Source organism: Prionailurus viverrinus, chromosome A1, assembly GCF_022837055.1.
Source record: "Prionailurus viverrinus isolate Anna chromosome A1, UM_Priviv_1.0, whole genome shotgun sequence".
NCBI lineage: Eukaryota > Metazoa > Chordata > Mammalia > Carnivora > Felidae > Prionailurus > Prionailurus viverrinus.
The window spans coordinates 87,074,016-87,096,184 of NC_062561.1; the positions used below are offsets into that span (position 1 = coordinate 87,074,016).

General features: G+C 34.3%; 2 protein-coding genes across 2 annotated transcripts; one reads left to right on the forward strand and one right to left on the reverse strand.

Moving 5' to 3' along the window:
• Nucleotides 1-5,587: 5,587 nt before the first annotated feature.
• LOC125163965 (olfactory receptor 14A16-like) lies at nucleotides 5,588-6,517 on the reverse strand. Its single transcript, XM_047856352.1, has one exon. The coding sequence runs from the start codon at nucleotides 6,515-6,517 to the stop codon at nucleotides 5,588-5,590; it is 930 nt and encodes a 309-aa protein (XP_047712308.1).
• A 13,544-nt stretch (nucleotides 6,518-20,061) lies between these two features.
• LOC125163974 (olfactory receptor 14A16-like) lies at nucleotides 20,062-21,009 on the forward strand. The gene has a single exon (XM_047856361.1). It carries the CDS (start codon nucleotides 20,062-20,064, stop codon nucleotides 21,007-21,009), a length of 948 nt encoding a protein of 315 aa, XP_047712317.1.
• Nucleotides 21,010-22,169: the final 1,160 nt, after the last annotated feature.

The following is a 22,169-nucleotide window of genomic DNA, read 5'->3' on the forward strand; positions in this document are numbered from 1 at the left end:
AAGGGGCGGCATTCAGGGACTCCAGGTGGCTCAGTCAGTAAGCATCCAACTCTGGATTTTGGCTCAGGTCATGATCCCATGGTTCGTGAGATAGAGCCTCATGTCAGCCTCTGTGCTGACAGTGCAGAGCCTGTTTAGGATTCTCTCTCTCCCTCTCTTTGTGTCCCTCCCCCACACATGCTTGCTCTGTCTCTCTCAAAAATAAATATATAAACATTAAAATAAAAAAAAAGGAATGTGCCTTCAGCTGTTTTAGGATGGAATGTTCTGAGCATATATTTTAAATACATATGTTCCAGTATGCCATTCAAAGCCATTGTGTCCTTTTTGACTTTCTGTGTAGATGATCTGTCGATTGATGTAAGTGGGTTGTTTATGCCCCCTAATATTAATGTGTTATTATCAATTAGTTCCTTTATGTTTACTATTATTTTTGTTTCAAATGGGTGCTCTCATCTTGAGTGCATAAGTATTTACAATTGTTAGATAGTCTTGTTGGAATGTCCCTTTTATAATTATATAGTTCCCTTTGTTGTCCCTTTTCACATTCTTTGTTTTAAAGTCTAGTGTCTCTGATTGTATCAAAATCAGACAAGTACAGGAGCACCTGGGTGGGTCAGTCAGTTAACTGACTCTTGGTTATGGCTCAGATCATGATCTTATAGCATTGTGAGTTCAAGCCCCACATCAGGGTCTGTGCTGGCAGCATGGAGCCTGCTTAGGATTCTCTCTGCCTCTCCTGCACTTGTGCTTTCTCTTTCTCTCTCAATATATAAACAAAATTAAGAAAATTTAAAAAAATAACTAGAAAAAACAGACAAGGACATTTCAAGAAAATAAAACTATAGGCCAATTTCCCTGATAAGTATAGATGCAAAAGAAAAAAGAAAAAAAAGAAAAGAAAAGAATGTGCATTCTGCTATTTTAAAATGGAATGTTCTGAGTGTTTGTTTTAAGTCCATCTGGTCCAGTGTGCCATTCGAAGCCATCGTGTACATGTTGATTTTCTGTTTAAATGATCTGTTCATTGATATCAGTTGGTTGTTAATGCCCCCTAGTATAATTGTATTGACTATATAAAACTAAAAAGATTTTGTATGGCAAGTGATCAATGAAATGAAAGAATGACCTACAAAATGGGAGAAAATATTTGCATATCATGTTATCTGATAAAATGTTAATATCCAAAATATGTACAAAATTCATACAACTCAAAAGCAAAAAAAAAATTTCCACTTTCAAAATGGACAGTGGAATTAATAGACACATTGCTAAATCAAATATTAACAAAACTTTCAACAGTGAATTAAAATAATCATGTACCATGATCAAGGGGATTATTCCAGGGATGCAAGGATGATTCAACATCATCAAACCAATCAGTGTGATACACCACAGTAACACAAGTATGTAAATCAGATGATTATTTAAATAGATGCAGAAAAACATAATTGACAAAATTCGACATCCATTCATGATAAGAAGTCAATATATTTGGTATAGAAGGAAGATTCCTGTAATAAAGGCTACATATTACAAGGCTTCAGCTAACATCATATTCACCACTCTCACCACTTTCATTCAACATGACCTGGCAATCTTGCACAAATTAGTAAAGAAAAAATAAAGGTATTTAAATCTGAAAGGAAACAAACTTTCACTATTTGCAAATAACATGACATTATTATAGAAAACTCTAAAGATTATACAAATATTAGTAGAACTAATAATTAAATTCAGTGTAACTCCAGCACACAATATGTGAAGTTTTATTGTGTTTCTATACCATAACAATCACCTGTCAGAGAGGGAAATTAATAAAACAATTTCACAATTGCATCAACAAGAATAAAATATCTAGGAATAAATTTAACCAAGGACCTGAAAGACTTCCAGACTGAAACTATGACATTGATATAAGAAGTTAAATCAAACACGAATAAAAGTTATTCTGTATTCATGGATTGTAAGTATTATTATTGTTAAAATGTCTGTGCTACCCAAAACAATCTATAGTTTTAAGGCAATTATTTTGAATACTTCAATGTTTCCTTTCATAGCATATTTTGGGATTTTTTTTGGAGATGCTGGCCATTTTTATAACTTTGATACTGAGGGGAAAAGATTCTACTTTTATACAGCTGTCCTAAATGTCATCAGAAATGCAAATAAAATTTTACATGTACAAAATTATTTGGGCATTTATTCATAACAGCCATAAACTAGAAATAATCTCTTTATAAGAGTTGGTTAAGGACTATTGATATATGTATAGACTTCCATATTATATAGTAAAATATATATTTTTAAGAAATTGTATTGACTTACATATGACATTGAAATATCTGAGCACATGTTGGGGAAATGTAATAACAAACATAAAAGTAATTTGTTAATCAGGTAATGAATCCAATGTTCAGAATTTATGTTACTATGTTTAGAGGAATTAATAGTCTCCTTTCAAATCACATAAAATATATTTTAATTAAATTTATTAAATAATTTGTCAGTATAGAGTTGTAGGTTCAGTGTTATTAACAACTTTCTCCTCAATATCAATGTTATAAAAATGACCAGCATCTCCAAATAAAATCCCAGAAATCCACTATCAAAGGAAACATACTAATTATTAATTTGGTGCAAATTAACTCACAAAATCATACTAGTTCTAGATTTGTGTTATAATGTAGTCATTCATCTGTACTCAACAGAACTAATCACATTGTGTGTTAGGTTGGTTAAATCTTTGGTTTGTGTTTACTTGAACTTAGAGTCATCAAATTTTACTATGGATCACAGACAAGAATTACACACACAGAATTCTATTTCATTCAGCATTTACAAAGCAAGGAAAATATTTAGTAAAAGGAAGATGAAGCTGAACACATACCTGGGAAAAAAGCATTCCAGCCAGGGGAAGCATCAAGGACAAGGTATATTTGCCATCTGAACCCTGGGAACACTACATTTGAGTGGGATAATTCAAACACAAGAAACACCAATGGTGAAAAACAATGGAGAACATTGTGTATATAAACCACAATTTCTTTATCCATTCATCAGTTGACGGACATTTAGGCTCTTTCCATAATTTGGCTATGGTTGAAAGAATGAAATATGGCCCTTTTTTAGTAATGTGGACGGAACTGGAGAGTGTTATGCTAAGTGAAATAAGCCATACAGAGAAAGACAGATACCATATGTTTTCACTCTTATGTGGATCCTGAGAAACTTAACAGAAACCCATGGGGGAGGGGAAGGGAAAAAAAAGAGAGGTTAGCCTGGGAGAGAACCAAAGCATAAGAGACTCTTAAAAAATGAGAACACACTGAGGGCTGATAGGGGGTGGGAGGGTGGGTGATGGGTATTGAAGAGGGCATCTTTTGGGATGAGCACTGGGTGTTGTATGGAAACCAATTTGACCATAAATTTCATATATTAAAAAAAAACAATGGAGAACACAGGGTTTGGCTTATCCTTATGTGACCCAAGGAGACATTAGTGTCGATTCTACCCTTAGCTCTAAGTCTCTAAGTCTAGAATGAACTGAAGGCAGGAGAGGGAGAAAGGCAGTACACAATGTCTCTACTATGACAAAATCAGAATGACAGGTGATAGGGGTGCAACTCTGATTGGTAATATTGTAATTTGTAAGAATTGCTCAGTTCCTAGGTATACTTTTCAAAAAGTGAGAAAATTATTGTTAAGTTATTTAATATGGCTGAAAGAGAGAGCACACGAATCCAAATTACACCAAGTAACACCCAGAACTTCTGGAAGAATACAGTGAACATAAAGCAGAAAAAATTGAGTTCAACATCAGGAAAGCCTAAATTTTTAAATTAAATAATCGTAAATTGAATATATAATGATCAAAAGGTGTTATATATTTCCAAATAAACATGAAAACTCAGTATTTTGCTTAAATATTCTCTCCCCAAATCTGGTTTAAAAATGCTCAAGAAATAATGCTTTTTAAATTTTTTTTAATGTTTTTATTTATTTTTGAGACACAGAGAGACAGAGCATGAACAGGGGAGGAGCAGAGAGAGGGAGACACAGAATCTGAAACAGGCTCCAGGCTCCGAGCCATCAGCCCAGAGCCTGACGCGGGGCTCGAACTCACGGACCGCGAGATCGTGACCTGACTGAAGTCAGACGCTTAACCGACTGTGCCACCCAGGCGCCCCGAAATAATGCTTTTTAAGTTATAACATTAAAATGACAGAGAAGTGAAAGAATATATTATTCTATAATATAATATAATATAATATATTATATTTATAAGTATAATATATCATGTTATATATTATTATATAATTATAATGTAACATAATATATTAATATTATACATTATATACATACATACACAACATAAATATATATACCCTAAATAGAAAGATAGATAGATAGATATAGATTAAAATAAAGCATTTTTATACATGTTACACACACATACACATATAAATGTATAACAAGCTTAATCCATCTTCATCCACTGGAGGGAGGTTGAATAGGCAAGGGTAACACTTGGGCTCAGATTCAGTGGTCCTTATTTCTATACCAAGATTATCACAAAAAATGTAGAAGTTTTATGTTTTTTGTAAGTAGTAGGGTTATCTGATTGGGAAGAAAGGTAGATTATAAAGTAGTTTGAGAGGAATTCATAATTGAGTAGATGTAAGAAAAAATAAATTTATTTTTGAACAGAAAAAGAAAAGACCAAAAAAAGAAAAAAGTAGAAATAAAGAAAAAAATAAAAATGATACAAATACAATAAATAACAGGAATGCAAAAAAATGATTGAGGAATGAGAAAAGAACAAAAGAAGAAAAGAAAAAAAGAGATTTAAGAGATGTGTTCAATATCATTTCAATGTTGGGTAATTTTAAATTTATTTATAACAAAATAAAGCGTTCCTATTGAAATTCTGTTTTGAACCAGGTCTTTCAGATGAATGCTGTCATCATCATCTTTAGATATTCTTAATTCTTGAATGAACAGTAACCACAGCAATTTTACTACTCCTTTGATGGATTTCCTCTGATACCCACCAAAAAAATATTTAACTAGCATAACCAAAAAGATTCTCTAAGTTCAAATTTTAAGATTTATGCAAATAACTTGAGAAAACAAAAAAGAATGTTTTCAATGCTCAACGAATACAAACTTGCCATTTAGTAAGTAAACCTGGATACTTACGAATAATTTGAAAAATATGAAACCTCATTTTTACTTTTACTATATTCCTAGAATAAAAGTAAAAGGTGCCATAATTTGTGACTACCCTGAAAAAATTATGTGATCATAATGCACTTATGAATACCATGATAAATACAAATTATTTAGAATGTTACCCTAGTAAAATACTGTGATATACAATCAAAACAGGAAAGAACCATTTAATTAAAAATTTTCAACACCCTAGACCACTACATAAGAGAGTTAAATTTTACCCTGGTACCCTGTTAGGCAACAAATTACGGAGGTTTTTTTTTGGACCTGCAAAGGGAAATGGAGGCATCTCTTTGGAAATAATTATTGTCAATAAAATTATTCATTTTAATGAAATTTTACGTATTTAAATTTAAAAAGGTATCCTGAACAGTTTCCCAGATATCAGTTTGCCCAAGGCCATTTGCACATCCCCGTTTCTGAGGCTGTAGATGATAGGATTCATGATGGGGGGTAACACAGTGTAAAGCACTGATATCAACACTTTCACTGAAGATGAAGATTTAAAATTTTTAGCTAAATATGTGATGCTTCCAGAAAAGATAAACAGTGTCACCACGGTGAGGTGGGGCAGGCAGGTGGAAAGACATTTCATTCTCCCATTTGCAGATGGGATTCTTAGAACGGTAGAAAAAATGTGAACATAGGATACAATCAATAAAATAAAGCATATAAACCCAAAACAACAACTACCAATTATAAATGCATATTCTAGAGTTTTCTGTCCAGAACAAGCAAGTGTGAGCAGTGATGGGACATCACAAAAGAATTGGTGCACTATGTTGGAACCACAGAAACGAACAGAAAATGTTCCTGCAGCATGAATGGATCCATAGACACACCCACTAAACCATGATGCTGTCACCATCTGCACACAGGCACCTCTATTCATGATGGTCTCATAGTGCAGAGGACAGCAGATGGCAGCATAGCGGTCATAGGACATCACTAGGAGAAGGGCGTACTCTGTGCCAGCAAGAAAAATAACAAAAAAAACTTGTGAGGCACATCCTATGAAAGAGATGGAATGGCTGTTGGTCAAAGAGTTCATGACAGATTTGGGGACAGTGACAGAAATGTAACAGATATCAATCAAAGACAAATTCTTTAGGAAAAAAAACATGGGGGATTGAAGATACTGGTCAATGGTGGTGAGGGTGAAAATGAGGAGGTTCCCCATTAGTGCTGCTAGGTAAACCAGGAAGAGGAATGCAGCATAAAGTCTCTGTAGCACCTGATCATCAGGGAATCCCATGAGCAAGAATCTTGTTATGTTGGTCATAGTGGCTTATTTCTCAGCCACGCTAATTCTTATCTGCAGAAATAAAGATGACACTGATAACTAGTCCTTTCAGATATTGTCATATCATCTTTACTTGACCTTTGGCAATGTTTGGTTCTGAGTGAGGTGTAGCTCATCAGAATACCAGCACAGAGATACACAGCATACAGCAATAGCCCCCTACCATCCATATTGAGATATTTACACAGAGGTCAATGAGCACATAGCCCCCTACCATCCATATTGAGATATTTACACAGAGGTCAATGAGCACATAGCCCCCTACCATCCATATTGAGATATTTACTCAGAGGTCAATGAAATGTGGTTGGCTTTAAGGACAATTTAAAGAGGCAGAAAATCCAGTAAATTTCCGACTGTTGGTTAGTAGAATATATATATATATATATATATAGCCTTAGGAGTCTAACAGAGAGTCATAAATCCTTTCAGACAAATCTCTCTAAGAAGTAGCTAACATACTTCACAGGTGCAGCTGAAAAAAACAAAAATAAAGTTACCTTCTATGATGACTCCTTCTAGAGATCATTGGCAAAATACTGCTCTTGACCAAAAAATAAATAAAATAAAAATATAGGGGTGTCTGGATGACTCAGTCTGTTAGGCGTCCAACTTCAGCTCAGGTCATGATCTCATGGTTCATGTGTTGGAGCCCTGTATTGGGCTCTGTGCTGACAGCTCAGAACCTGGAGCCTGCTGTGGCTTCTATGTCTCCCTCACTTTCTACCCTTCCCTCGCTCATGCTCTGTCTCGCTATGTCTCTCAAAAATAAATGAACATTGAAAGAAATTTAAGTAAAAAAATAAAAATATAGGGGCGCCTGGGTGGCGCAGTCGGTTAAGCGTCCGACTTCAGCCAGGTCACGATCTCACGGTCCGTGAGTTCGAGCCCCGCGTCAGGCTCTGGGCTGATGGCTCAGAGCCTGGAGCCTGTTTCTGATTCTGTGTCTCCCTCTCTCTCTGCCCCTCCCCCGTTCATGCTCTGTCTCTCTCTGTCCCAAAAATAAATAAACGTTGAAAAAAAAATTTAAAAAATAAAAATAAAAATAAAAATATAAATGTTTGTGTTTGTCAAATGAGATTAGGCAGGCAGAAGGCAGAATAGAAGTGAAGCAAACTGGGTTGTTAATTTTTCTACTAGATATTAACATGAATGATAAAAATATAAAATGCCCAAATTGTCACATCCTGAATATTCATGATAAATCAATTCCCATAATATGTTATTTACTCAGTCCCTATAACATAACACCACAACGGTGTCTTGACTATGACCATAAAATTAGTCTTTCAATAATCACTTAATAATGATTCAAGGCTACTTCTATAATCTGTTGTCTCCTTGATTCTAACTTTCATTTAAACAAAACATAGGTGGTCTAGGAATACAGAGACAACAAGTTCGATAATTGGAACATTCTCCATTCCCCTTAGTTCTTGAAACGGAATGGTAAACAATGTCATCACCAATTATTACAGGTGATATACATAGCAACGTTAAAATTGCTTCTTCCTGAGGACACAGGAAAAAAAAAAAAAAAAAAAAAACCTTGAGCAAATTTACCCCTAAGAGTATGTGCTTTTTTCTTTCTTACCATTCATTAAATGTAACAGTTCAGTATAAAGTGAGAAGAGCCAAGTAAGTACTTTGAGATGTGGCACATATTTCTGTTCCATCCCTTAATTCTGTGTTCTCATATGTGTGAAAGAAATATTTTGTCTTAAGTATCTTCTCTGAGAAGATACTTTCATTCATAATAGCTGCTTTTTCCACAATCAGCCATGCTTGATTATCTCTACAATTCACATGTAATTGCTGAGTTGCAAGCTTTATTTCAGTCTCCAACATTGTTCAAGTTTAATAATCTTATGGCTTTCACATGAGATTGTAGTTGCATAAATGGAATGGGAATTAATTAGAAGAAATTACCAAGTTTTTGACTGTAGTGAGCATCCCGTGAGGAACCAGAAGGCAACCTTAAAACCCAGACCTATGACAACTCAGAAAGACAATTTATTTGCTTCTTGCAATTTTCCATGCTAAGCATATTACAACAAGTCTACAAATAGTTTCAGGATGTGCCTTTCTATATATTGATGTGTTATGAAATGAAGATTTTAATGGAAAGAGAACATTTGAATTCAAGAATTGAAATTTTGATTGAGGACCATACATTAAGTCATGGATGCTATTTTGCTTCATTTCCTTCCAGTTCTATGTTTTGGTTTTTGTTTGTTTGTTTGTTTGTTTGTTTTTTGTTTTTCATTTTTAACACAGGTATACATGCAAATGTTATCCATATAAATACCAAGCAATGTAGGAAACCGTAATTAAAGTGAAACTTATCTCACTCCCACTTGTCTTCCCAGGGACCATAGGAGGTACAAGATTTGGAATGTGAATCCAATATACATCCTGTGACTTTGGATACATAATCATAAAAATGCAACATCTGATATTCACCATGCATGATTTAGAAACTTACATTTTACACACAACAATATTTCACATGGCTTCCTGTTTTATGTAATAGCATACTATTAAATATTATGGATATTCAATATTTTGGCAAGTTTATTTTCACCATCATATGTAACCTTATGATTAACATTATTTTATATACTTTGCCTGTGGATGTACGTACATTATTCTTTGACTAAGTCTCTTGAAAGGTAATTAGTATATACACAATATGGTCATATCAATTTTTAATAGATTCTACTAAACTGTTTCTTAAAATGTGTTTAAGTGTCTATTCTTACCACATGTTCAAGCATTTTGCATTAAACAGTAGATCAGACTATTTCACGTTTTATTTATATTTATGCATTAATTTTTTTAGAGAAGGAATGAGAGAGCATGAAAGTTTGGGAGAGGGGCAGAGGGACAGAGGGAGAGAATCCCCAGCAGGTTCCATGCTCACTGCAGAGCCCAATGCAAGACTCAATCCCATGACTTTGGGATCATGACTTGAGGAGAAATCAAGATCCAGACACTCAACTGACTGAGCCACCCAGGGGCACGCAGACTATGTAATATTTTAATTACCATTTTTAAAAAATGTTTATTTATTTTTGACAGAGAGAGAGAGAGAGAGAGAGAGAGAGAGAGACAGAGCATTAGTGGGGGAGGGGCAGAGAGAGAGGGAGACAAAGAATCCTAAGCAGACTCCATGCTCTGAGCTGTCAGCACAGAGCCCAATGTGGGGCTCAAACTCACAGACCGTGATATCATGACCTGAGCCAAAGTCAGATGCTCAACCCACTTAGCCACCCAGGCACACTTTAATTACCATTTTCAATTTGTTAATATACATAAACAAAAATTTACTGTTTTAACCATTTTTAATATACAGGTAAGTGGCATTAAGTAAATTTACTATGTTGTGCAACAATCACTACCCCCCACCTCTAGAACTTTCATATTCCTGAACTAAAACTGCATACCCATTAAAAATAATAACTACCATGGGGTTTTTGATTTGCATTTCCTGATGATTAGTAATGTTGAGTAAATCTTTATGTATCTGTTGTCCATCAATACTACTTCTTTGGCCTAATGTCTATTCACAGATTCTGTCCATTGAAAAAACAATAATGTTAATTTATTCTTGAGAGAAGGAGAGAGAGAGAGAGAGAGAAAGAGAGAGAGAGAGAGAGAGAGAGAGAGAGAGACAGAGACAGAGCATGAGTGAGGGAGGGGCAGAGAGGGAGACACAGAATTCAAAGAAGTCTCCAGACTCTGAGCTGTCAACACAGAGCCAACATGGGCCTCAAACTCACAGACCACAAGATCATGTATTTGAAAAATAATAGCTGAAAACTTTCCTAATTTGGGGAAGGAATTAGATAGCTAGATCCAAGGCACACAGAGTCTCAGACGAAATCAACAAAAGCAGATCTACACCAAGACAAATTGGAACTAAGATGGAAAAATGTAATGATAAAGAAGAAAATATGTATCAGCAAAACAAAAGAAGACAGGAATATAGTAGGGGAAAACCCATAAGGTTATTAATAGATTTTTCAGCAGAAAATTTGCAAGCTGGAAGGGAGTGGCATGATATATTTAAAGTGCTGAATGGTAAAAATTTGAATCCAAGAATTCTCTATCCAGAATAGAAAGAGAGATAGTTCCCAGACAAACAAAAACTAAAGGAGTTCATGACCACTAACCCACTCCTGCAAGAAATGATAAACGAGACTCTTTGAGAGGAAAGGAAAGACCAAAAATACAGTATAAAAGTAGGAAACACAAAAGCAGTAAAAATAAGTATTTCTGTAAAATAAATCAGGCAAGGAACGAAAACAATAAAAGGATGTAATAGTATGACACCACATACCAAAAACGTTTGCAGGAGAGGAATAAATAACAGGTGGAAACTTAAACAGCCATCAAATTACTATAGAGTGCTATATGCAGAATATGTTATATGCAAACCTAATGGTAATGACAAATCAAAAACCAATAATAGATATGCAAAGAATAAAGAGAAACAAAACCCAAATATATGGTCAAAGAAATCCAGCAAACCATGAAAGAGAGAAAAAAAATGATCAGAAAAAACCACAAAACAAGTAATAAAAGTCAATGTATACATATCTATCAGTAATTCCCTGGAATGTGAGTTAAAAAAAACAAAAACAAAAAACAAAAAAAAAGCCAAAACAAGACCCATCTATATGTTGCCTAAAAGAGAGCAATTTCAGACTTAAAGTCATATGAAGAATTAAAGTGAGAGGATGTAGAATTATTTATCGTGAAAATGAATGTCAAAAGAAAGACAAAGTCACAATACATATTTCAGAAAAAAATAGGTTTTTTTGATGAAATAAATTTTAAAACAATGACTGTAAAAAGAGACAGCGAAAGACATTTTATAATAAAGGAAACAATCTAGCAAGAGGATAATAAATGTTTATGCACCCAGCAAGGGAGTACTCCAATACATGAAACTGTTTATAACAGAGGAACTAATTAAAAGAAATACAATAACACAAGGGGACTTTACTGTCTACTTACATCTAGAACATCTAGAACAGAAAAATCTAATCTTAAAGTCAAGAAGAAAACAAAACTTTGAAGTACACACTGGAAAATGGATTTAACAGACATATTCAGAAAAGTGCATCCTAAAAAAGCAAAATATACATTTTTCCAAGTTCATAAGAAATAGTCTCCAGAATGTATCACATATTGGCCTACAAAACAAACCTCAGCAAGCTTAAGAGGATTGAAATCATATCATGCAAATTTTCTGAACATAATACTATAAAACTAGAAGTCAACCACAAGGAAAAAGCTGGAAAGACCACAAATCCATAGAAGTTAAATAGCAGGCTGAAAACAATGAATGGATCAGCCAGATAAATCAAAGGAGAGATAAAAAGTACATGGAAATATGTAAAAATGAAAACACAATGTCCCCAAACCTCTGTATGAGGAAAAAAAAGCGGTTGTATGGGGAAAGTTTATAGCAATACAGGCCTATATCAAGTGACAGAAAAATCTCACATAAACAACCTAACCTTACTCTCAAAGGGACTAGGGAAAAAAGAGAGAGACAGAGAGAGACAGAGAGAGAGAGACAGAGAGAGAGAGAGAGAGAGGGAGAGAGATCAATGAAACCAGGAGCTACTTCTTTGAAAAAGTCTATAAAATTTATAAACATCTAGCCAGACTTATCCAGGAAAAAAGAGACAGGACCAAAATCAATAAAATTACAAACGTGAGAGAAGAAATAACCAACACACAGATATACAGTGAGAAGAGAATATTATGAAAACATATATGCCAACAAATTTGCCAACTGAGAAGAAACAAATACTTTCCTAGAAACATATAAACCGCCAAAACTGAAGCAGGGAGAAATATAAAAATGGAACAGACTGAAAACTACCAAAGAAATTAAGGCAGTAATCAAAAATCTCCCCAGAAACAAAAGTTCAGGACCAGGTGGTTTCAGAGATGATTATTACCAAACATTTAAAGAAGAGTTAGTACCTATTATTCTAAAAATATTCCAATATTTTTCGGAAAGAAGCAAGAAAAGTCTCAAATACACGACCTAACATTACACCTAAAGGAGGAAAAAAAGGAACAGTAAATGAAGCCTACAGCCAGTGGAAGGGAAATAATAAAGATTAGAGCAGAAATAAATGCTACACAAACAAACAAACAGAACAGATCAAGGAACTAAAAGCTGGTTCTTTGAAAGTATTAATAAAATTGATAAACCCAAAGCCACACGTACCAGAAAGATAAAGGAAAGGATCAAGGTAATAAAAGCACAAAGGAAAGAGGAAAGAACACAACTAACACCACAGAAATATAGTTATAAGAGAATTCTATGAAAAAAAAATATGCCAACAAATGAGACAGTCTGGAAGAAATGGACAAATTTCTAGAAACTCACAAACTACCAAAACTGAAACAGAAAGAAATAGAAAATGTGAGCAGACCCGTAGGAAGAAAAGAAATTGAATCAGTTATCAAAAACCTCCCACAAAACAACAGTCCTAGGCCAAATGGCTTCCAAGGGGAATTCTGCCAAACATTTAAAGAAGAGTTAATACTTATTCTTCTCTAACTCTTCCAAATAAATAGAAATAGAAGAAAAACTTCCAAACCCATTATCTGAGACCAGCATTACCTTGATTCCAAAACAAGACAAATACTCCACAAAAAAAAAAAAAAAAAAAGAAAATTACAGGCCAATATCTCTGATGAAAATGGATATAAAAATTCTCAGTAAAATACTAGTAAATTGAATCCAACAGTACATTAAAGATATGTTCACCACAATCAAGTGGACTTATTCCTGGGCTGCAGGGATGGATCAATATTTGCAAATCAACCAATGTGAAATAACATATTAATAAAAGAAAGTTATTTGGTATAATTTCAGTCTTCCTAAATTTTTAAGAAATTTATTGCGGCCTAACATATTATCTATGTGGGTGAATATTCCATGTGGGCTTGAGAAAAATCTTTATTTTCCTATTGTTGGACAAAATAGCAGGTACATGTTTATATGTCTATTTGGCCTATAGTATAGCTCCAGTCCATTTTTAAATTTTTTTTTCTCAACGTTTATTTATTTTTGGGACAGAGAGAGACAGAGCATGAACGGGGGAGGGGCAGAGAGAGAGGGAGACACAGAATCGGAAACAGGCTCCAGGCTCTGAGCCATCAGCCCAGAGCCTGACACGGGGCTCGAACTCCCGGACCGTGAGATCGTGACCTGGCTGAAGTCGGACACTTAACCGACTGCGCCACCCAGGCGCCCCTCCAGTCCATTTTTAAAATGTATTTCCTACATGGATGATCTATCCATTATTGAAAGTGAATATTGAAGTCCCTTACTATTTTTGTATTTCTATTTCTTTCTTCAGATATGTTAATATTTCCTTTGTATATGTTTTGTGCTTCTATAATGGGTGCACATGTATTTACCATTGTTATGCCTTCTTGATACACTGACCTTTTTATATAATGACTTTCCTTATCTATGTTACAATATTTGTCCTAAAGCCTATTTTGTTTAATATAAATATGGTTACCCTATTCACTTTTGATTTCCACTTGCATAGAATAACTATTGCCATTTCCTCCGTTCTAGCCTGTGTACTTTTAATGCTGAGATTAAGTCTTGTAGGCATGATAAAGTTGTGTCTTCTAGTTTAAAATCAATTTAGCTACTCTGTCTTTTGATTGGTGTATTAATGTATTTACATTTAAAGAGGCTCTTAAAAACTGAGAATAAACTGATGGTTGATGGGGGGTGGGAGGAAGGGGAAAGTGGGTGATGGGCATTGAGGAGGGCACCTGTTGGGATGAGCACTGGGTGTTGACAATACTGGCTGTCAGCACTGGGTGTTGACAATTTGACAATAAATTTCATATTTAAAAAAAAGAAACCAATTTGACAATACATTTCATAAAAAATAAAATAAAAATAAACACACAACTTAAAAATAAAAAAAAAGTAATTATATTAAATGCTGAATTATTATTATCATCTTATTATTTTTTGGCTGATTTTTATTTTAGTTATCCCTTTGTTTCACATATGTTCTTTGTAATTTAATAATTTTTGTGGTGTTATAATTTAATTTCCTTCTGTTTATCATTTGTTCATCTACTATACATTGTGTGTGTGTGTGTGTGTGTGTGTGTCTACTGTGTGTTTACTATAGGGCTTATCTAAAACATAGTTATAATAATCCATATTAACTGATAAATTCGATCATATACCAACATTTTATTTCTTTAATTCCCCTTTCACATCATTTATTTTGATATTGAAATATATATTTTTTATATTGTGTGTCCATTAACACATTATTGTAGCTATTGTTATTTTAATAGTTTTGCCCTCTAACCTTTATATGAAAGCTAAGTGATTAACTCACAACCATATTACAGTATTAGAGAATGATGCTTCAAACTATATACTTACCTTATGAATCTGTTATATATTTTCATGTATTAGTGTTTTTATAATAATTTAAGCTTGTAGAACTCATTTTAACATTTATTTTAATTCAGATTTAATGTTAAACTACTTCTGCTTTTGTTTGTTTGGGAAATTATTTTTCCTCAATTCTGAAGAACAACTGTTATAGGTAAAGAATACTTGGTTGGATCTTTCTTTCTTTCTTTCTTTTCTTCTTCTCTTTCTCTCTTTAATTTATTTGATTTTTGTTTCTTTCTTTCCTTCAATATATCACCCTACCTCTCCTGGCCTGTATTGTTTCTTTTTCTTTTCTTTTTTTTAAGTTTATTTATTGAGAGAGAGAGAGAGAGAGAGAGAGAACAATGGGAGAAGAGGCAGAGAAAGAGAGAGAGTGAGAGAAGGCAAGAGGGAGAGAGAATCCCAAGCAGACTCTACACCACCAGCGCAGAGCCAGATGTAGGGCTTGAACTCACAAACTGCAAGATCATGACCTGAGCTGAAGTTGGAGGTTAACAGACTGAGCCACAGGGGACCCTTTGGCCTGTATTTTTACTTCTGAGAAATATGCTGATAGATTATTTGTTACCTTGTATGTGAGGAATTTCTTTCTTTTTATAAAATTATGTTTTTGTCTTTGTTTTATATAGTTTAATTATAAATCTTGGGCACCATGAGCTTTAATAACTTGGATGTCCATCCACTCTCTGGATTTAGGACATTTTCAGTTATTATTACTTTAAATACACTTTCTTACACTTTCTCTCTTCTTCTGGGGCTTCTGTAGTGCATGTGTGTGCGTGTGTGTGTGTGTGTGTGTGTGTATATATATATATATATATATACACACATATATATATTTCCTTGATGATATTCCCTAATTGTGTTAGTTTTCTTTTTTTAATTTTTTAATTAAAATTCTTTAATTTTATTTATTTTTGACAGAGACAGAGTGTGTGCATGAGCTGAAGAGGTGCAGAGAGAGAGAGAAGGAGACACAGAATCCAAAGCAGGCTCCAGGCTCCAAGCTGTCAGCACAGAGCCTGATGTGGGGCGTAAACTCACAAACCGTGAGATCATGACCTGGGCTAAAGTTGGATACTTAACCGACTGAGCCACCCAGGCGCCCAATTGTGTTAATTTTCTTTACTCTTTTTCATTCTTTTTGTGTGTTTGTTCACCTCTGACTGGTTAATTTTATATGACCTGTCTTCAAGTTTGCAGTACCTTTTTTTTCTTTGTTTGATCAAATCTATTCTTGATTTTTCTGTTGCAATTTTTAAAAATTTCATTTACTATTCTCCAGAGCTCCAGAATTTTCATCTGGTTCATTTTTATGATTTCCCTCTCTTGAATTCTATTTTTTTCTTTATTGTTTTCTGTCTCTGTTGATTTATTGTAGTTCTCACTGCGCTTCTTTATAATAGATATTTTGAATTATTTAGGAGGCAAACTAGAATTCTTTATCTTGAGGGGACCAATTACTAGAAAATCATTATATTCCTTTGGTGGTATATTTTATGGATTTTTCAAATTCCTTAAAGTCTTATATTACTGTCTTGCACTTGAAAAAGTAGTCACCTCCTCTAGTCTTTAATCGATGGCATCAAGCAAGAACTATCATCCGTCAGACCTACTAGGTATTCAGGTTTTTCCAAACCTCTTTCTTCTATATACAGACTCCACACTTCCTGTTTCCTTTTTTGGAGGAATCAAGATATTATGCCTTCTCTTCCACCTGCCAAGTGAGATAAGTGCTGGAAACCTCTTATTTGTTTTCCCTATTGTAATGCTGAATGTTTAAGTTTATGTACTCATTCTAATCCCACAGATTTGGGTCACCTTTATATACATGTTCACTCACTGTCTGCAAACTCATTCTTTTTTTGTTTGTTTGTTTTGTTTCCCTCTGAGAAATGCACAGGGACTTGGCCATAAGGCAGGATATGTGTGTGTGAATGAAGCATGCAGAGCATGGAGGGTACCCATGAACCACTTGGAAGATCTGCATGTGTAATGTAACAAATGGCTCCTGTGTGTGCTTCATGATGGAGTCTTTGAAATGGCTAATAGGATCCATCTACTTTTGATGCATTCTGGCCTTTCTCACTGTTTCAGGCCTGTCCCCACCTCTCACTTTGGAAATCACCTCAGTATTGTGCATGGTCTCTTTGGCAGTTTCCCACATAATGTAGAGATAGGAGTGCTTATTCACATGCCCTTACTTCCCTCTTTGGAAGACATTTTAAAGCAAGAGGATCTCTCTTGACATGGATCTGTGCTGCCATAGGAAAATGGTGACATGGGTAGAGTGAAATATTCCCTTTCCCTCTTCAATGCATTCAGTCATGGACACTTTGCTATAATGGTTTGCTTGAGCTTTGGTACTGGACTCCTGGACTCAAGCAAAGACATTCTTATCCATAGGTAATTGTCAAACCTAGTGCTTTTGGGGGGTAAAATGTTATAAAACTCCGATTCCATGATTTGGTAACATCAGTCAAATTGTATAAGACTTGAAAATAAATTGTATATAGTAGCCAAGAGTTAAGTGGGAAAAAATGACATTTTACTTACCTTTTAAAAAATGTTTATTTATTTAATTTGAGGGCTTAACAGGTAGAAAGGGAGAGAGAGACTCTCAAGCAGGCTACGTGCTGTCAGCACTTAGCCTGGCAAGGGGCTTGATTTCATGAACCGGAAGTGCCAAAATCAAGTCAGACACTTACCCAACTGAACCACCCAGGGTCCCTGATATTTTACTTAATTACTGTACATACATTGGTAAATTTGGAATTGGGAATAATTTTGACTTTTATGAAGAATTATGAGTTTAGTTATGCAATTAATCAATTTTAAATTGTAATAGTATTCTATGTGCTTCTGAAAAGTGTTTTAAAAAGTCGGTAAAAAAAAACCTAGTAAGATCTTACTTATATCAATGTATATGCCTTTTGCATTTGTATATTCCAAATACACAGGAAACTGCAAAAAATGAGTACAGGTAACATACCTGCTATTTCCCCCTAAAGAAATAAAATACAGCGGAGATTTAAAAAAAGGGAATTTAAGTTTCTCCATCATCTTTTATCTTACATATTTTATATGGTATAAGGAATGATGTCCTGCTTATGACAAATATTTTAAAAAATCAAATAATTAGCAAAATAAAAAGAAAGAGTCAATCACTTTTGTTCAAATATGAGTTTATAGGGGCACCTGAGTGACTCAGTGAGTTAAGCGTCCTGACTTGGCTCAGGTCATGATCTCATGGTTCACGAGTTTGAGCCCCAAGTTGGGCTCTGTGCTGACAGTTCGAGCCTGGAGCCTGATTGGGATTCTGAGTCTGCCTTTCCCTGTGCCCCTCCCCTTCTCCCCTTTCTCTCTCTCTCTCTCTCTCTCTCTCTCTCTCTCTCTTTCACTCTCTCTCTCTCTCTCAAAAATAAACATTAAAAATTTTTAAAAATATTAGTTTATGAACTGAAATCAATCCATTACCTGACAAAGTAAAGTTTCACAAAGGTCTATTAACAGTATTCCTGTTACTAATTAGAAGGTTTCATGGTATGCAGCCTTACTGGGGGAAAAAAATCTCAATGTGGACCTAATTGCTTGCACTTCCAACTTCATATTGTATGTGATGACAACATGAGACAATCAGAGCATATGGTTAATGCAGTTAATTAGCTCTCATTCTAGTTAGTCAACTGTAAATACACACAAAAATCTAAGACCCATATAAGTGCCCACTGAATCTGTGCTCCAGCGGAGAGGAGACTGTCATTCAGCAATGCACTGGAAACCAGAGCAATAGCAGCATTTAAACAGAAATTTTTACCTGTTGGACTAAAGATCCAGCTTTCAACTTTGATTCAGAAGTGAGAAAGTGTACTTTGTTAGCTTCATTTTTCTCTTTAAGGTCCACAGTGCCTTAAATAATTGACTCCTAAAATTAGGGAAACTGGATTTGTATTAGGTAAGTGAATTTCTTTCAAACCTCTACGCATTCATTATAAGCATCCCAATGTAATTCCAGCTCTGTTGATATGTCTAAGTAAGTAAGTTTATTTCACCATTTACATTCCACTTTCCTTCATGAAAATAAGATAGTATTGTATTTTAATTTTGTTTATTAGCTGCCTAGTAGTCATGTGTCCTTATTGAAGGAAAATACATAATTCATAATATATAAATACTTTTTGGATTTGATTGACTTCAAATAAATCTTACATATTTTCTTCTTAAAGTCTTGGTATGAATGTAGTGATTTCATTGTGACCGTGATTACACTCAAAATGTATATTATTGTCACAGTCTCTATCATTGTCACAGAAAAATATACAAAGATAATATTCAGCTCTACCCATCTCTTCCCTCCTTATTTACCTATGCTGTAATAGGATAGAGATAAGTAGAGAAATAACCTCCTCATTATTCATACTGAGTTGTCAAAGCATAAGAGAGACTGTTAGTTATAGAGGACAATCTGAGCTTTCTTGGAGAGAAGGTAGGAGGAGGATGGGCTAGAAGGGAGATGGTCATAACAGAGGGCACTTGTTGTGATGAACATTGGGTGTTATATGTAAGTGGTGAATCACTAAATTTCACTCCTGAAACTAATACTACACTGTATGTTAACTAACTAGATCTTAAATACAAACTTGAAGCATAAATAAACCAGAAATATACCAAGAACACAGTTCACAATGAACTAAAGCAAATTTCCAAGAATGGGTAAAGAAATTACCCATTTCATTCCAAATTTTCCTGCTACTTTTAACCTATTCCATCAAGGTAAAAAAAAAAATCTCTCATCTATGGATGTCTGAGGTAATATTTTCTATTTTATGCATAAATTTTAGGATATCACATGAAAAAAATTCCTCATCTGACTAAATGACTGTCTTAATATAATACTTTCTCTATTCATTGAAGAAATTATAGTCTGCAAGATCTGCTTTACCTCAGAATAACTTCACAATAAACTGAAAACAGAACCAACAAAAAGAGACAGATTCTGAAGATGACAAGAATTTTTTTTCTTATGTTTCCAGATAAAAGAATCATCATGCCTGAGAAACTAACCAATGTGACCCTAGTAACACAATTTTTGCTCCTGGGACTTCCCGATAATGAGGTGCTTCAGAGACTGTATGCCACATTCTTCTTGCTGATATACTTGGAAGCACTGATGGGCAACTTGCTCATTATCACAATCACTACCATTGACCAGAATTTCCAATCCCCTATGTATTTCTTCCTGAAAAATCTGTCCTTGATTGATATCTGTTATATTTCTGTCACTGTCCCCAAATCCGTCATGAACTCTCTGAACAACAGTCATTCCATCTCCTTTGCGGGATGTGCCTCACAGGTTTTTCTTGTTGTTTTCTTTGCTGGCACAGAGTTTGCCCTCCTTCTAGTGATGTCCTATGACCGTTATGCTGCCATCTGCTGTCCCCTGCGCTATGAGGCCATCATGAGTAGAGGTACCTGTGTGCAGATGGTGACAGCATCATGGTTTAGTGGGTGTGTCTATGGATCCATTCATGCTGCAGGTACATTCTCTGTCCATTTCTGTGGGCCAAACATGGTGCATCAATTTTTCTGTGATATTCCAGCATTGCTTACTCTTGCTTGTTCTGGGGAGCAAAGTCTAGAATATATGTTTATTATTGTTAGTTGTTGTTTTGCTTTTGTATGTTTTATTTTAATGGTTGCTTCCTATGTTTATATTATTTCCACAGTTCTAAGAATTCCTTCTTCACAAGGAAGGTTTAAAACCTTCTCCACCTGCATGCCCCATCTAACTGTGGTAGCCTTGTTCCTCTTTTCTGGATGTATTGCATATTTAGGTTCAACCTCAAAATCCCCATCATCACTGAACCTCTTTATGTCTGTGTTATATTCTCTGTTACCTCCCAGCCTGAATCCTGTAATTTACAGCCTGAGAAACAGGGACATGAAAGTGGCACTTGGAAAATTTTTGGGTGAGAAAATGATACCAAATATATAAATATGCAAAATGTCAATGTCTCTGATACCTACTAACTTCAAATTATTACCTACCTTCAAATTGTTATCAATAATAATGATCTGGTAGCATCAAACTATTGGTTTGTACATGTAATTCAATAATTACAAATAAAAATATTTTCCAATACAAATTCAAATAATTTCAAAATATCTGGTTAATACAAATTGTTGTAAAGTTATTAGATATCCATTGTATCATTGGTACTGCTCCACAGGATGCTGCATTTACATGGTTACATGGGTCTGAATGTTGGTGGAGTGTCTTAGCAATTTCTAACTCAGGGGAAATGTTTCAATCTCTGTGTTCACATCAATAGGCCCCTGGTATAACGTAATATTGTTTTTCATTTCAAATTTAACCCAATCAGCCCTGGGTTAATTCTCACTCGGGAATATTTTATGATAATTTCAAATTTTACACAATTTAAAATAGTCACAGATTGCAATTTTTTTCTAAATTACTCTTGCAGTAGTTATGGAAAACCAGTAATACCAAATTTGTTATATTTTTTTCCTTTCTTTGTATTGGCAAGAATAATATTACAAGCTCATTTTAACTGATTTATTAAATTAGTCTCACAATATTAGACTTGCAAATATTACAATTATAACAGGCTTTGAAAAATTTTGTAAGTATAGTATAATGTTAGCTGGTGTCAGTGAGAGTCACATAATGACATTTTTTAAAGTACTGAAATTGGTTTGTAAAGGAGACAATACTCATTATGCAATCCAAACAGAAAAAAATAGTATGTTAATCTCACATATCCAGTAACAGGATAATTAAAAAAGACAACACGTTTATTCCTACACTTATTCTTTATACATTTATTTTTGAACTTTTTATGTTTCACATAAATTTATGTAGAAATTTAAATTTGTATAGAAAGAAATTGAAAGTAAAGTTTAATTTACTTTCTAAATTTTAGTATGTTTGTTTTCACTTATTTCTTAGTTTAATTATTTCTTTTTATGCTTGTTTTTTAACATTAAATTTCTTATTATTTTTTTAACATTTATTTATTGTTGAGAGACAGAGACAGATAATGAACAGGGGAGAGGCAGAGAGAGAGGGAGACAGAATCTGAAGCAGGCTCCAGGCTCTAAGCTATCAGCACAGAGCCTGATGTGGGTCTCGAA